This window comes from Pelodiscus sinensis, chromosome 30, assembly GCF_049634645.1.
Source record: "Pelodiscus sinensis isolate JC-2024 chromosome 30, ASM4963464v1, whole genome shotgun sequence".
Lineage (NCBI taxonomy): Eukaryota > Metazoa > Chordata > Testudines > Trionychidae > Pelodiscus > Pelodiscus sinensis.
Window position 1 is genome coordinate 13,796,169 of NC_134740.1, and position 13,665 is coordinate 13,809,833.

Here is a 13,665-nt window from a genome sequence, read left to right on the forward strand (position 1 = left end):
GGTAAATTCATAAACTTTTTATTGATTCAATTACCCTTTGACTTGCTGGAAAGTGATTGGGAAAATGGAAACGAGAAACTTCTGGTTCCAAAATAACCCAAATGTTACATATCTTTTGAGCAGATAGAAAGTTCATTGATTAGAAGTAGTGTCCTGTTTCTATAGTTTTCAAATTTGTAATTTCAAAGCCAAAACAGAGCTCAGGATGAGAAACATCGCATAGAAAGTTCACCATGGTCTGTGGAAATTTAACAGTTTTTGCCAACAGTTTTAAACTTGAAAAATGCCAACTCTACATAAAAGTCCACTTGGGTGTTTCCTTCTTCTCATCTGGCTGTCCAGGGCAGCATTTTAGGTTTGATGTTGACTGGTTTGGATTTTTGGGGGCTGTCTCTTCATTGCTTTATCTAAGCACTTTCTCTGGCTTAACTATTTATAACGTTCCTCAGCACTTTGGAACACCTTCCTATGTCAGAATTGGACAAACCTTTAATGCCTCATCTGGTCATGCCCCAACTCTGGGAAATTGTTTTTTGCTACCATGGCATTTTGCGCAGGTGCGGAGCCTTATGCTAACAGATAAAGGTGCATCATATGGCCTCTCTCTGAAGCACCTGGCATTGGCCACATTCAGAAGCCAGGACCGTGGGCTAGATGGATCTTTGGTCTGACCCAATACAGCAATTCTTATGTTCTTAGTCATTGATTAAAAGGCCATAAGGGACCAGTCTGATTATCCAGCTTAACACAGGGCAGAAAATTTCACCTGGTGACTCTTGAGTCATAGAAACATGGGGCAAATTTTAGATGACATCTGTAAAATAAATATTGTATTAAGGATTCATATCACAATGATAGGTTCCTTCCATCTATGACAACACTGCATGTGATGCATTTGTGTATGGTACATAACTGTCTGACTATATAATGATAAAACACATTTCTATATTCTGGTCATGACAAATATGACTTTGTTTGCTTGTCTACCTATCTTCCTGCCTCTATATAATAAATACCCATTGTAAACCCTGGGTCTCTAGGTCAGCATTTTCATGATGATATGCCCTCTTTCCCTGAATAACCCTATAATCTCTCTCACTCTGTGTATTTGTGTATCTGTGAGTCTATTTCTTCAATAAATCCTCTTAAACAGTAAGAGCTGGAGCCACCAACTGTCGGAGGCATCTTCGTCTTACCCTAACTTAAACCAAGGCCGGGGTTTGGTTGCAGCAGGACAATGGGAAGTGCATGGAATGGGATCATAGAATCATAGAATCATAGGACTGGAAGGGACCTCGAGAGGTCATCGAGTCCAGCCCCCCGCCCTCAAGGCAGGACCAAGCTCCATCTACACCATCCCTGACAGATGTCTATCTAACCTGTTCTTAAATATCTCCAGAGAGGGAGATTCCACCACCTCCCTTGGCAATTTATTCCAATATTTGACCACCCTGACAGTTAGGAATTTTTTCCTAATGTCCAATCTAAACCTCCCCTGCTGCACTTTAAGCCCATTACTCCTTGTCCTGTCCTCAGAAACCAAGAGGAACAAATTTTCTCCTTCCTCCTTGTGACACCCTTTTAGATATTTGAAAACCGCTCTCATGTCCCCCCTTAATCTTCTTTTTTCCAAACTAAACAAGCCCAGTTCATGAAGCCTGGCTTCATAGGTCATGTTCTCTAGACCTTTAATCATTCTTGTCGCTCTTCTCTGTACCCTCTCCAATTTCTCCACATCTTTCTTGAAATGTGGCACCCAGAACTGAACACAGTACTCCAGCTGAGGCCTAACTAGTGCAGAGTAGAGCGGCAGAATGACTTCACGAGTTTTGCTTACAACACACCTGTTGATACAACCTAGAATCATATTTGCTTTTTTTGCAACAGCATCACACTGTTGACTCATATTCAACTTGTGGTCCACTATGACCCCTAGATCCCTTTCCGCCATGCTCCTTCCTAGACAGTCGCTTCCCATCTTGTATGTATGGAACTGATTGTTCCTTCCTAAGTGGAGCACTTTGGGATGGGTTTCCAGGACACGGCAAGCGAGGGGTATGGAGAGGAGGCACCATAGCACAGACTCAACACGGGGGGCAGCGGGTGCAGGGAGCAGCGACACTACAGAGCGACCCCTCAGGGCAGTTGCCGCAAGAAAACAGTGGCCACCTGCAGATGGGGCTCTCCACCCTGCTGCCCACCAGACCAGGAAAGTGCCCCCCTACCTCAACCTCCGCACCCCCAACCCTCGGCCACATTGCCAGACAGGGTTACCCCTGCCACCTCCCCCTACTCCTCTATACACTGACCCCAGTTGAATTCTCCTGCCCTCAGAGTCAAAGTCCCCTATCCTGGACTAAGGAAAGCAACCCACTGCCTCCCCAACACCACTCACAGGTGCCGGGGCTCAGGACAGAGGATTGGAGATGTGGGAGGGTCATGACAGGGATTGGGCTGGTCAGGAGGTTGGTTCTGGGGGGCAGGGTCTCTGGCAGGGCAGTGAGGTGTAACGGTTAGAGCTGCTGGGAGAGTCAGAATTCCTGGGTTCTCAATGCAGCTCTGGGATAAGAGTCTGGGCATCAGGGAGCCATGAACTCTGAGGGTTGTTCCTGCCCCTGCCCTTGGCTCTACGTCGTGTTGCCTGGGCCAAGCCATTCCTACTTCTAAATGGGAAAAATGGTGCTGCACTTTACAAGAGTAAGTAGCACTCCAGCTTCCATCTGGAAACACACATGGCAATTGCGATGCTGACACAGTTTCCTGAGAAATGACGGAGCTAGTGACTGTTGGTTTGTTGTCATTCCAGTCCGGGCTGTTCTTCCTCCAAGGAACGAGATAAAAAATGTCCACCCGGGTCTTGCCTTCAGCAAGTAGATGGAACGACTCTTCCCAAACAAGGCAGACTATCAATGAATGTCTTAAACTGCCAGCTGTTCTATCAGTGATGTTTCTGGGTGTTTTGCCAAGTCTGCAATTGAAGCAAGTTCATGTTGTAGGTTTAATCATTTGATTTTTCCATACATGAGCAGAGAACCTGTACAAATACACAAGCTGAGTGAGTGGGTTCACATACCTCTCTCTCCCTCTCTCTCTCTCTGTCCATCCCATTTTGTCAAATCCACCTCACCAGGCACCTATCGGTCGATCTGTTGGTCTCTGAATCGCTCATTCTGAATTCAAACAATTTACCGAGCATTGGCCAGATTATGAGCTTCTCATCAGGGTGGTTGCATGTGTTCACACCAGGTGAAGTTCTGGTCCCATAATTTCATGGTGCCCACCAGAGTGATAGATGACCCCCAAATGTGGCTACCACCATGCCATGACTCTAGTCATTGTTTGTGGTGTTCTGTCAGTTTTCGTGTTTTCTCCTTCTCCCTCCTCTTTTCCTTCCTGCCCTCTGTTCTCCAACTCTCATTGTCCATGGAATGTGACTGGAAACATGATTTCTTATGGTGGGTCTTGTATTTGGATTGGAATAGACTCCTCTCAGTAGGTCTCATCTCTTCCAATAAGAGAGTCCATGCATTGTATCCCGCCACAGAGGAGCAGAATTTACCTCAACCCCTTCTCCACGGAACGTTCGCTCCTTTAATTCCTTCCATGTTCTCCTGTATCTAAACAGGGAGTCCAACTGCTTTGGAGAGCTCTGGAAATATCACTCACCTGCCCGCGAAAAGAATCTACAAGTGTCATGGCTGAAGTTGCGTAGCTTAATTCTACTTTTGCAGTGTAGACGTGCCCTTATTGTACACTGAGGGAAACCAAAACATTTTGGATGGGGGGATGAGAGAGGCAGGAATGGGTTTAGTTATTCACTAGTGCTTATGGGAGAATAACGTTTAATATTACACAGAAGGCCAAAATACATTCTTGTTTTCATCCTTCTGCAGGCTTCCCATTCCTCAAAGAGCTTCGAAAAGGTGGCTGGTTTTAGTTACAAGCGTCCCAAGAATAAGGAAACCAGGATGAATGGTTTGATTCACATCCATAGGTTTGGCAGATGTCAGATTCATCTCCAGTGTCTCTGTCTTTCTCCCACTTGCAGATGGCCTATTCTGAAAGCGACCCTGGCGAGAACCGAACCATCTCCAATGAGTTCATCCTGGTGGGGCTTTCCTACCTTAATGAGCTTCAGATCTTTCTGTTTCTGCTACATCTGGTTCTCTACCTACTTGCCCTGATGGGGAACCTGCTCGTTATCCTCCTGATAAAACACAACCCGTCCCTCCACATCCCCATGTATTTCTTCCTACTGAACCTGTCCTTCTTGGGAATCTGCTTCACCAACAGTATTTTCCCACAGCTGCTAGCTCACTTCCTGGTGGAGGAAAAGACCATCTCCTTTATGGGCTTTATGGCCCAGTTGTACATCTTCACAACCATGGGCCTCACAAAATGCTGCCTCCTCGCAGCCATGGCCTACAACCGCTACGTAGCCATCTGCCACCCCTTGTACTACATGGCCATCATGAGTGGCCAGGCATGTGCGCAGCTCATGGGAGCTTCATGGTTCATCGGCATCTCAGTGGAAGTAGCTCAGACCATGTGGCTCTTCAGCCTGCCCCTCTGCGGCTCAAACCACATCCACCACTTCTGCGACATCTCACCATTGTTGACGATAGCCTGCACCGACACATCCAAAAACGAGATCATGTCTTCGCTGGGTTGGTTGTGTTCATATTGGGCCCTTTTCTATCGATAATCCTGTCTTACATCCTCATTATCTCCACCATCCTCAAGCTGCTGTCGGCAGAGGGGAGGCGTAAAGCCTTCTCCACCTGCTCCTCCCACCTCATGGTGGTGACTTTGTTCCATGGACTGGCTCTTATCACCTAACTCGGGTTCAAGTAGAGCTCCAGCCCAGAGATGGATCAAATAATTGCCCTAATGATCGCAATTGTTATTCCACTGTCTAACCCCATAACATAGTCTCTGAAGAACAAAGAGGTGAAGGGAGCCATGAGAAAAACAATGTCAAAGAGCATCTCTGCTCACAACCAGAGATGTTGGAGAAGGAAAAGTTATTGAGAACATGGGGACTGAGGGAAAGTCATAAACATTTTGTCGAATATCTCTCAATGTCCCGCACTTTGGCAATAGAAATTTCACCGTTCAATGAGTTTCACCTACAGAGACCTGGTGGGAAAATGGAATGAGGTTCTTTGGCTGCCAAATGAACCCATATTTTAAATATCTGTTCTGTGCGAAAACACGATAAAAACTTCTGACCAGATTTAAACGTCATTGCTCAATCAAATGGGGGAGCACTTAGCCAAAGTCATGTCCCAATTCTACGGCTTTGGAATTTGATATATCAAAGTAAAATAAATAACTGGAAATAGGAGACATTTGGTAAGACGTTCACCTCAGTTTATTCAAATACAAACCTGTTTACCAGAATTCAAAACCAAGAAGATTTGAACCTGCTTCTTCTTTTCCTGCTCTGGGTGTCTTTGGGTTGCACCCATTTCCCCAAGACTCTTCAGTATAATTGGCTGATTTATTTAAGATGATGATATGGGCAAGATTTGTAACATGGCATGTGGCTGGTTTAGTTTAGCCCTGCCCCATTGCTCACCGCCCCTTAGTGCCAGGCCGGGTCATTGGGATCCACCCGCACAAGACCGTCCTATTGCGCCCTCCCGGCCCATCCCCTCAGCGCCCCCTAGTGCCAGGCTGGGGCATTGGGATCCACCCACCTGAGACCGTCCTACAGAACCCTTCTGGCCCAGCTTTGTCAGTCAGTGACCCTATGGTGGGGCATTGCCAATAGCATTGGTCAAGTCACATCATGGCTCTGAGCTAAAAGGGGACACAGTCAGAGACACAGGGACTTAAAGCCATGATCCCTGGGGGTTGTTCTTGCTTCTGCCCCTGACTCTGTGTATTTTGTTGCCTTGGGCAAATCATTCCTCCTCCTAGAAGAAAAGAATGCCATTCAGTTGAGCATTCGGTAAATCCCTTCACGATTTTCATCCAGGAAACACACATGAGAATTGTGCTGGTGGAACAACTCCCTGTGACATGACAGACCGTGGGGAGTTGTGCTTTGTTGCTGTTTCAGGCCATGTGCTTCCTCCTCCGAGGAAAATTACGAGACCTGTCCTGTGGGGACTAGGTCCCAGAAGGTCTTGAATGCAATAAAAGCCCCTTTGTTGCCTTCAGCACATCCAGCGCCTGCAGCGAGGAGATGGAGCCGCTCTTCTCAAACAAGGTAGGCCACGGATCAGTAACGAAACCCCCCAGCCATTCGCCAAGAGACACCGATTGGCATTGGGCCCCCCTTCTCGAAAGGGAGTCAGGTTCTGTCATTGGTTTCCTTATCTGAATTTCCCATACATGAACAGAAAACCTTAGTGTGTGTCTGAAGTCATGGGCTGTGTGTGTTCATATCTGTCTGTCTCTGTCTATCTATCTGTGTCTCTGTCTATCCCCATACACCCCCTCTGTCTGTCTGTCTGTCTGTCTGTCTGTCTGTCTATCCCCATTCACCCTCTCTCTCTCTCTCTCTCTCTGACTGTACATCTGTCTGATCTATCTGTCCATTAGTATATCTATTGATTTCTTGGTCTCTGAAACTCTCATTCTCCATTCAAATCATGTAATAATCATGGGTCAGCTCGAGGTCTTGAATTTGGGGTTGTATGCTAATTTACTCTTGGGGAAGTTTAGTTCCCATAATTCTATGCCCCCCCCCCCAGCATGATAGAGGAGCCATAAACCGGTGCTTATCACATAAGATGTTTCTTTTTTGTAGTTGTGCTGGTAGTGGTGGTGTTTCTTGCTTCTCCCTTCTCTCATCTGTACTTACCTGCCCCCCACCACCCCTGCCTCCTCAACCCTGCTCCTCATCTGTTGAATCAGTGTGGCAATGGCTGTTTCTTGAGGTGGGTCCTGTATTTGGACCTGAATACAGTCGGCTGGGTGCGCTCAGCCTGATCTTTTCTAATAGAGGTGTCCCCACCTACAATCTATCCAGGCACATTCTCTGCCCCAACAGGTAAATGTCATCTCTTTTACCTGAGTTTACCTCAGCTCTACATGGATTGAGTTTAACTTTCTATCCCATGCTTCTGTTTATACATAGAGTAACCTGAAGCTTTGAAGAGCTCTGAAAATATCCCCAGGCTGCCCTCAGCAAGAGTCAAGACAGTCCTCACTTCCTAATGGTGAGTAAATTTCTCCATTTATTCAGAGCTGGTCGAAATGTCAGCCAATGGATGAAGAAATAAACCAAAATCCATTCAGAAAAATGTGAATATTTTCCATGAGAGAACATGGATGCTGACGGCAGCTTTCACTCTCCCAGTCGATTTTATATTGACGCTACTGAATCGAAATGAGGATTGTTCCCTGTTTCCACCTAGTCATCTCTAACCTGATTCTGGCCTGCATATTTATACCTGCCTCTGGAAATTTCCACTACATGCATCTGACGAAGTGGGTCTTTGCCCACGAAAGCTTATGCTCCAACACTTCAGTTAGTCTCTAAGGGTACGTCTAGACTACAGGCTTACATCAACATAAGTTTTGTCAACAGAATCTGTCGACAAAGCTTCTGTTGACAAAGAGCGTCTACACTACATTCAGTTCTGTTGACAAAGCAAGCTGCTTTGTCGACATAACAGTGTGGACGCAAAGGACAGTTTAGATGCAATAATGAGGTTTACCAGCGTCGACAAAACTACTGAGTTCTGTCGACGTTATGTCGACAGAACTCAGTGGTAGTGTAGACGCAGGTTTAGTTTTGTTGACAAAAGTCCACTTTTGTCGACAAAACCCTGTAGTCTAGACACACGCTACGGTGCCACAGAACTCCTCGCTGCTTTTGCAGATTCAGACTAACACGGCTACCCCTCTGATACATAATTCCCTTTTGTTTTACAGTGTTCTATGCACCACCCATAGCATGGTGCATCACCAGAGTTTTCTTTGACTGTTTTATTTAGTTTTCTTGCATTGATTGCATTGGAATGTGTGTGTGAGATTGTGTTGTGTGTGTTGTGTGTGTCATTTAGAGGAGAAATGTCCTTTGGTTCTGACAGGGTTTCAGATAGCAGGCGATCTCAGGTTCCATGTCTGGAAATGCTGGCTTAATACGTATTTTCTCTCTGTCGGTCCCATGTTCCCATTCAGTAGCTCACTATTATTTGACACTTTCCATTGGGAGCCCCACTCTGAAGGAGCTAAAGGTGTCAAAATACAATATTGGTTGTTTCTGAGTTTTTGTTTTCACTCTGTCACTTCACTGTCATGCCCGTTATCATGAAATTTTCCCTTGGCAAATGACCTTGAAGTAAAACCTCTGTGGAAAATGTCTCTTGTGTTGTAAGATCTTCCTTGCTGTAAAATTCTCTATATCAAAGTCAGAGGAGAAATACCTGGAAACAGTGTAAACCAGGAGAAGTTTGTCTATACCTATTAAGGTGTTAAGATTTATATCAGCTAAAGAACTAGCCCTATGTCTACTTTTTCGTATCTTGAGAGATACCAGTGCTATGATAGAGGGATGACTTGAAAGGTTCGGTAACATTTAGGGGACGACGAACATGTAATGATGCACAAAATGCCTCAAATCCCTCATTGTTGTCAACATTCATGATTCTTCTCATTCTTCAAGGGCTTCAGACATATTGGGCTCAGAAGGATGCGGTTACTTATATGAGTTGTTGCTACCATGGGAAAACTTGCCTTAGTGCTGTGTAACATTCAAATGAAGGTAGAATTTGCCCTTCTTTGAGAAATCGTATTTTGTGAATGTGGCTATAGATTATCAGAAGGAAGGAAGGAAGGAAGGATTGATTGAAGGTGTGTGAAGAAAGGAAGGAAGGAACCTTCAAGAATTTTCAAATAGATAGAAGGAGAATGTGTTTGAAAAGGAAGACTACTGTCCTTGATATGGGAAACTGGTAGACCTCTAGGCTGCATCTAGACTGGCATGATTTTGCGGAAATACTATTAACGGAAAAGTTTTCTGTTAAAAGTATTTCCGCAAAAGCGCGTCTAGATTGGCACAGATGCTTTTGTGCAAAAAGTGCTTTTGCTCAAAAGCATCCGTGGCCAGTTTAGACGCGATTTTGTGCAAGAAAGCCCCAATCACCATTTTAGCCATCGGGGCTTTTTTGCACAAAACAGTTCTTCTCTGTCTACACTGGCCCTCTTGTGCAAGTGTTCTTGTGCAAAAGAGCTTTTTCCTGAGTGGGAGCATGAAAGTATTTGCGTAAGAAGCACTGATTTTGTACATTACAAGGTCACTGCTCTTGCGCAAATTCAAGCGGCCAGTGTAGACTGCTGGGAAGCTTTTGCACAAAATCTTGCCAGTCTAGATTCACCCCCTATGTTGCTATAAGCTGATGTGACACCTTTAGGCCTGGTCTACACTAAAGGAGAAAGTTAATTTCAGATCCTAGAATCACAGAACACTAGAACTGGAAGGGACCTTGTGAGTTCATTGAGTCCAGTCCCCTGCCCTCACAGCAGGACCAAGCAACTCCAGATACATTAATTACATAGGTGGAGTCAAAATATTTTACATGATGCTTTGGCACCATTCACACAGCGGGAGGTCTAGGGGAGCACATGATCCCATCATTTCTCTTTGTCCTTGTGAGGAGCAGGCGTACCAGTGCCAATGCGAGTGCCCTCTCAATTCGAATTAGCGTGTCTTCCCTAGGCCTGCTAATTTGAACCCAGGAAGATCGACTGTGGTGGCATTAATCTCCGTAGTGTGGACAAGACCTTAGCATCAGTTCATTAGATCCCCATCTGTAATAAATCAATGGTAGTTCATCTCTTCAGCGGATCGACTTGGCCAAAGTTCATGGACATCTAGCAACACCAGTGTGCACTTGATGTTGATTGGGTGCTGGTACCTATTTCTATACAGAATTGTCAGCAGGTTTTTGTCAGACGCGTGGGAACAGAGAGGAAACCAGTGTGCATTGATTGGTTCACATGCTCATGTTCCATATTACTTAGATTCAACTCCATCGTCTCTTTCTTTGTCACCCCTACAGACGACCAGCTCTAAGAGCGACCCTGGCGAGAACCAGACCATCTCCGATGGGTTCATCCTGGTGGGGTTTTCTTACCTTCATGAGCTGCAAATCCTTCTGTTTCTGGTGCTTCTGGTCCTCTACTTGGTCATCCTGATGGGGAACCTGCTTGTTATCCTCCTGATAAAGCTCAACTCCTCCCTCCACACCCCCATGTATTTCTTCCTGGTCAACCTGTCCTTCTTGGGAATCTGCTTCACCACCAGTATTTTCCCACAGCTGCTGGTTCACCTCCTGGTGGAGGACAAGACCATCTCCCTTGCTGGCTGCGCAGCCCAGATGTATGTCATGACCATCATGGGCCTCACAGAATGCTGCCTCCTCGCAGCCATGGCCTACGACCGCTACGTAGCCATCTGCCACCCCTTACACTACACGACCATCATGAGTGGCCGGGCATGTGCGCAGCTCATGGGAGCTTCATGGTTCATCGGCATCTCGGTGGAAGTAGCTCAGACCACATGGATCTTCAGCCTGCCCTTCTGTGGCTCCAATCGCATCCACCACTTCTTCTGCGACATCCCACCAGTGTTGAAGATGGCCTGTGCCGACACATCCAAAAATGAGATCATGGTTTTGACTGTGACAGTTGTGTTCATATTGGGTCCTTTTCTATTGATAATCCTGTCCTACATCCTCATTATCTCCACCATAATCAAGTTGCCGTCGGCAGAGGGGAGGCGTAAAGCCTTCTCCACCTGCTCCTCCCACCTCATGGTGGTGACGTTGTTCTATGGAGTGGCCCTTATCACCTACCTGGGACTCAGGTCGAGTTCCAATCCAGACAGTGATCAAGTGATTGTCCTAATTAACATAACTGTGGCACCTCTGTCAAATCCCATAATATATACTCTGAGGAACAAAGAGGTAAAGGGAGCCTTTAGGAAAACAGTAGAGAAGATCATCTTTTCCCACAGCTGGAGGAAGAATGAAAACTAGAGTTAGATAAATGGGGGGGGGGGAATGTGAGGGAAATTCATAAACATTTTATTGATTTAATCTCAATGACTCTTTAACCTGCTGGAAATCGGTTGGGAAAATGGAAACGAGAATCTTCTGGTTGCAAAATAACCCAAATATGAAATATCTTTTGACCAGACTCAAGTCTGTTTAGCGTCCTGTTTCCATAGCTTCCAAATTTGTATTTTGAAAGCCAAAACAGAGCTCAGAACGAGAAACATCACATGAATCGTTCACCTTGGTTTGTGGAAATTTAACAGATTTTATCAATATCCCTAAACTTGAAAAATGCCAACTCTCCAGAAAAGTCCATTTGGGTGTTTCCTTCTTCTCATCTGGCTGTCCAGGGCAGCATTTTAGGTTTTGGGTTGATTGGTTTCGGGGTTTTTTTACTGTCTCTTCATTGCTGTATGCAAGTGTTTTCTCTGGTTAATTGTTAGTAACATTCCGCATAGGAATGGCTTCCTATATAAGACTTGGACAGACCATTCAATGCTTCGCTTCATCAGGTCACATGCCAGGTCTGGGAAATGGTTCTTGGCTTCCATGGCATTTTGCACAGGTGTGGAGGGTTATGCTGAACAATTTGGGCCGGCCCGGCCCCAGGCACATGGCACATGTGCTGTGCCGGTCCCAGGCACGTGGCGCATGGGTGGCCCCTGTCCTGGGTTTGCGGCACATGCCGGTGCCAGCCCTGGGCGTGCGGTGCATGTTCGGCCCCACCCCAGGGTGCGTGGCCTGTGCATGGCCCCCCCTGGGCGCCCAGCCCATAAGCGGTCCCACCCTCATGCGCCCGGCAGCCCCAAAAGGTTGGGGACCACTGTGCTAGCAGATCAGGGTGCGTTGTGTAGATTTCCTCTGGGGCACTTGGCATTGGCCACAGTCAAAAGCCAGGACACAGGGATAGATGGATCTTTGGTCTGACTCAATATGGCTGTTCTTTTGTTCTTAGTCATTGATTAAAAGGCTGTAAGGGACCAGTTTAATAATCCAGCGTAACACAGGGCAGAAAATTTCACCTGGGGACTCCTGAGGCAGAGAAGTGCGGTGCGTATTTTAGATGACACCTGTAAAATAAATGTTGTGTTAAAGATTCATATAGCAACAATATGATCCATCCATGTATGATAACACTGCACCCAATGCATTCGTGTATGGTACATATCGGTATGACTAGATGATGATAAAACACATTTCTATATTCTGGTCATGACAAATACGACTCTATTTGCTTGTCTACCTATCTTCCTTCCTCTATATAATAAATGACCTTGGTCTCTAGGTCAGCATTTTCCTGATGATATGCCCTCTTTCCCTGAATAACCCTATAGTCTCTCTCACTCTTAGAGTGTGTCTGTGAGTCTGTGAGTCCATTGGTACAAGAAATCCTCTTAAACAGTAAGAGCTGGAGCCACCACATGTGGAAGGCATCTTCCTCTTACCCTAACTTAAACCAAGGCTGGGGTTTGGCTGCAGCAGGACAATGGGAAGTGCCTGGAATGGGATGGGTTTCCAGAACATGGCCAGGGTGGGGCCGGGAGAGGAAGCGCCATACTACAGATGCACCACTGAGGGGCAGAGGAGGCAGGGAGCAGTGACCCTGTAGAGCGCCCCCTGGGGGCAGGTGACGCATGAAAACGGTGGCCACCTGCAGATGGGGCTCTTCACCCTGCTGCCCACCGGACCAGGAAAGTACCCCCATTCCTCAACCTCTCCTCCCCGGGCCTCAGCCACACACCAGATAGGGGAACCCCTGCTGCCACCTGCCCCCTGCACTGATCCCAATGGAATTCTCCTGCCCCATAGCTGGGCCAGGGAAATCAACCCACTGCCTCCCCAACACCACTCACAAGTGCAGGAGTCAGGGCAGGGAGCTGAGAGGTGTGGGGGTACTCAGGGCAGGGGGTTGGATGTGTGTGGGGGGGGCTCATGACAGGGAGTGGGTCGTGTAGGAGTCAGGGCAGGAGGTTGGGTCCTGGGGGTAGGGGCTCTGGCAGCACAGTTGGGTGTAGTGGTTAGAGCCGGTGGAGCTGGGAGTCAGAGCTCTTGGGGTCTCATTGTGGCTCTGAGACAAGAGTGGGGCCCGAAGTTGGAGTCTCAGGGAGCTCTGAGCCCTGCTAGACAAACACAGGGCCCCACTCCTGACCCTTCCCAGTGAGTCCCACCGCAAGGTCCAGATGGAGAACACACAGTGGTGGTGGTGTTGGTCAAACCGTCCTGTGACACGATGGGCCCTGGTGACTGTTGTTTTGATGCAGTTTCGCTGGTCTTCCTCTGAGGAACATGCCGAGAAGTTTCCTGCAGGGACTTGATCCCAGAAGCCTGCGAAGGAAATAAAAACCCGTCCGATTCCTCCTGCCGTCCAGCGCCGGCAGCGAGCAGATAGAATTGCTCGCCTGCAGCAAGGTAGGTTACACATCCAGGCCTTACGCCCTCAGTCAGTCTCTCCTGAACTGAGGCCCATCGACGCTCTGCCCCCGTCCACTCAGAGAGCAACTCCTGTCAGTGGGTTCTGCGTTAGAATTTTCCATGTGTGCATAGAGAACCTCAGTGTGTGAGTGTGTGTGTGTGTGTGTGTGTGTGAGTGAGTGCGTGGCTATCTATCTATCTATCTATCTATCTATCTATCTATCTATCTATCTATCTA

General features: G+C 46.9%; 1 protein-coding gene across 1 annotated transcript; it reads left to right on the plus strand.

Moving 5' to 3' along the window:
• The first annotated feature begins 4,048 nt into the window (after nt 1–4,048).
• On the plus strand, nt 4,049–10,997 carry LOC102463938 (olfactory receptor 10A4-like). Its single transcript, XM_075912188.1, has 2 exons — nt 4,049–4,667; nt 9,982–10,997. The coding sequence occupies exons 1-2, from the start codon at nt 4,049–4,051 to the stop codon at nt 10,995–10,997; spliced, it is 1,635 nt and encodes a 544-aa protein (XP_075768303.1).
• Nucleotides 10,998–13,665: the final 2,668 nt, after the last annotated feature.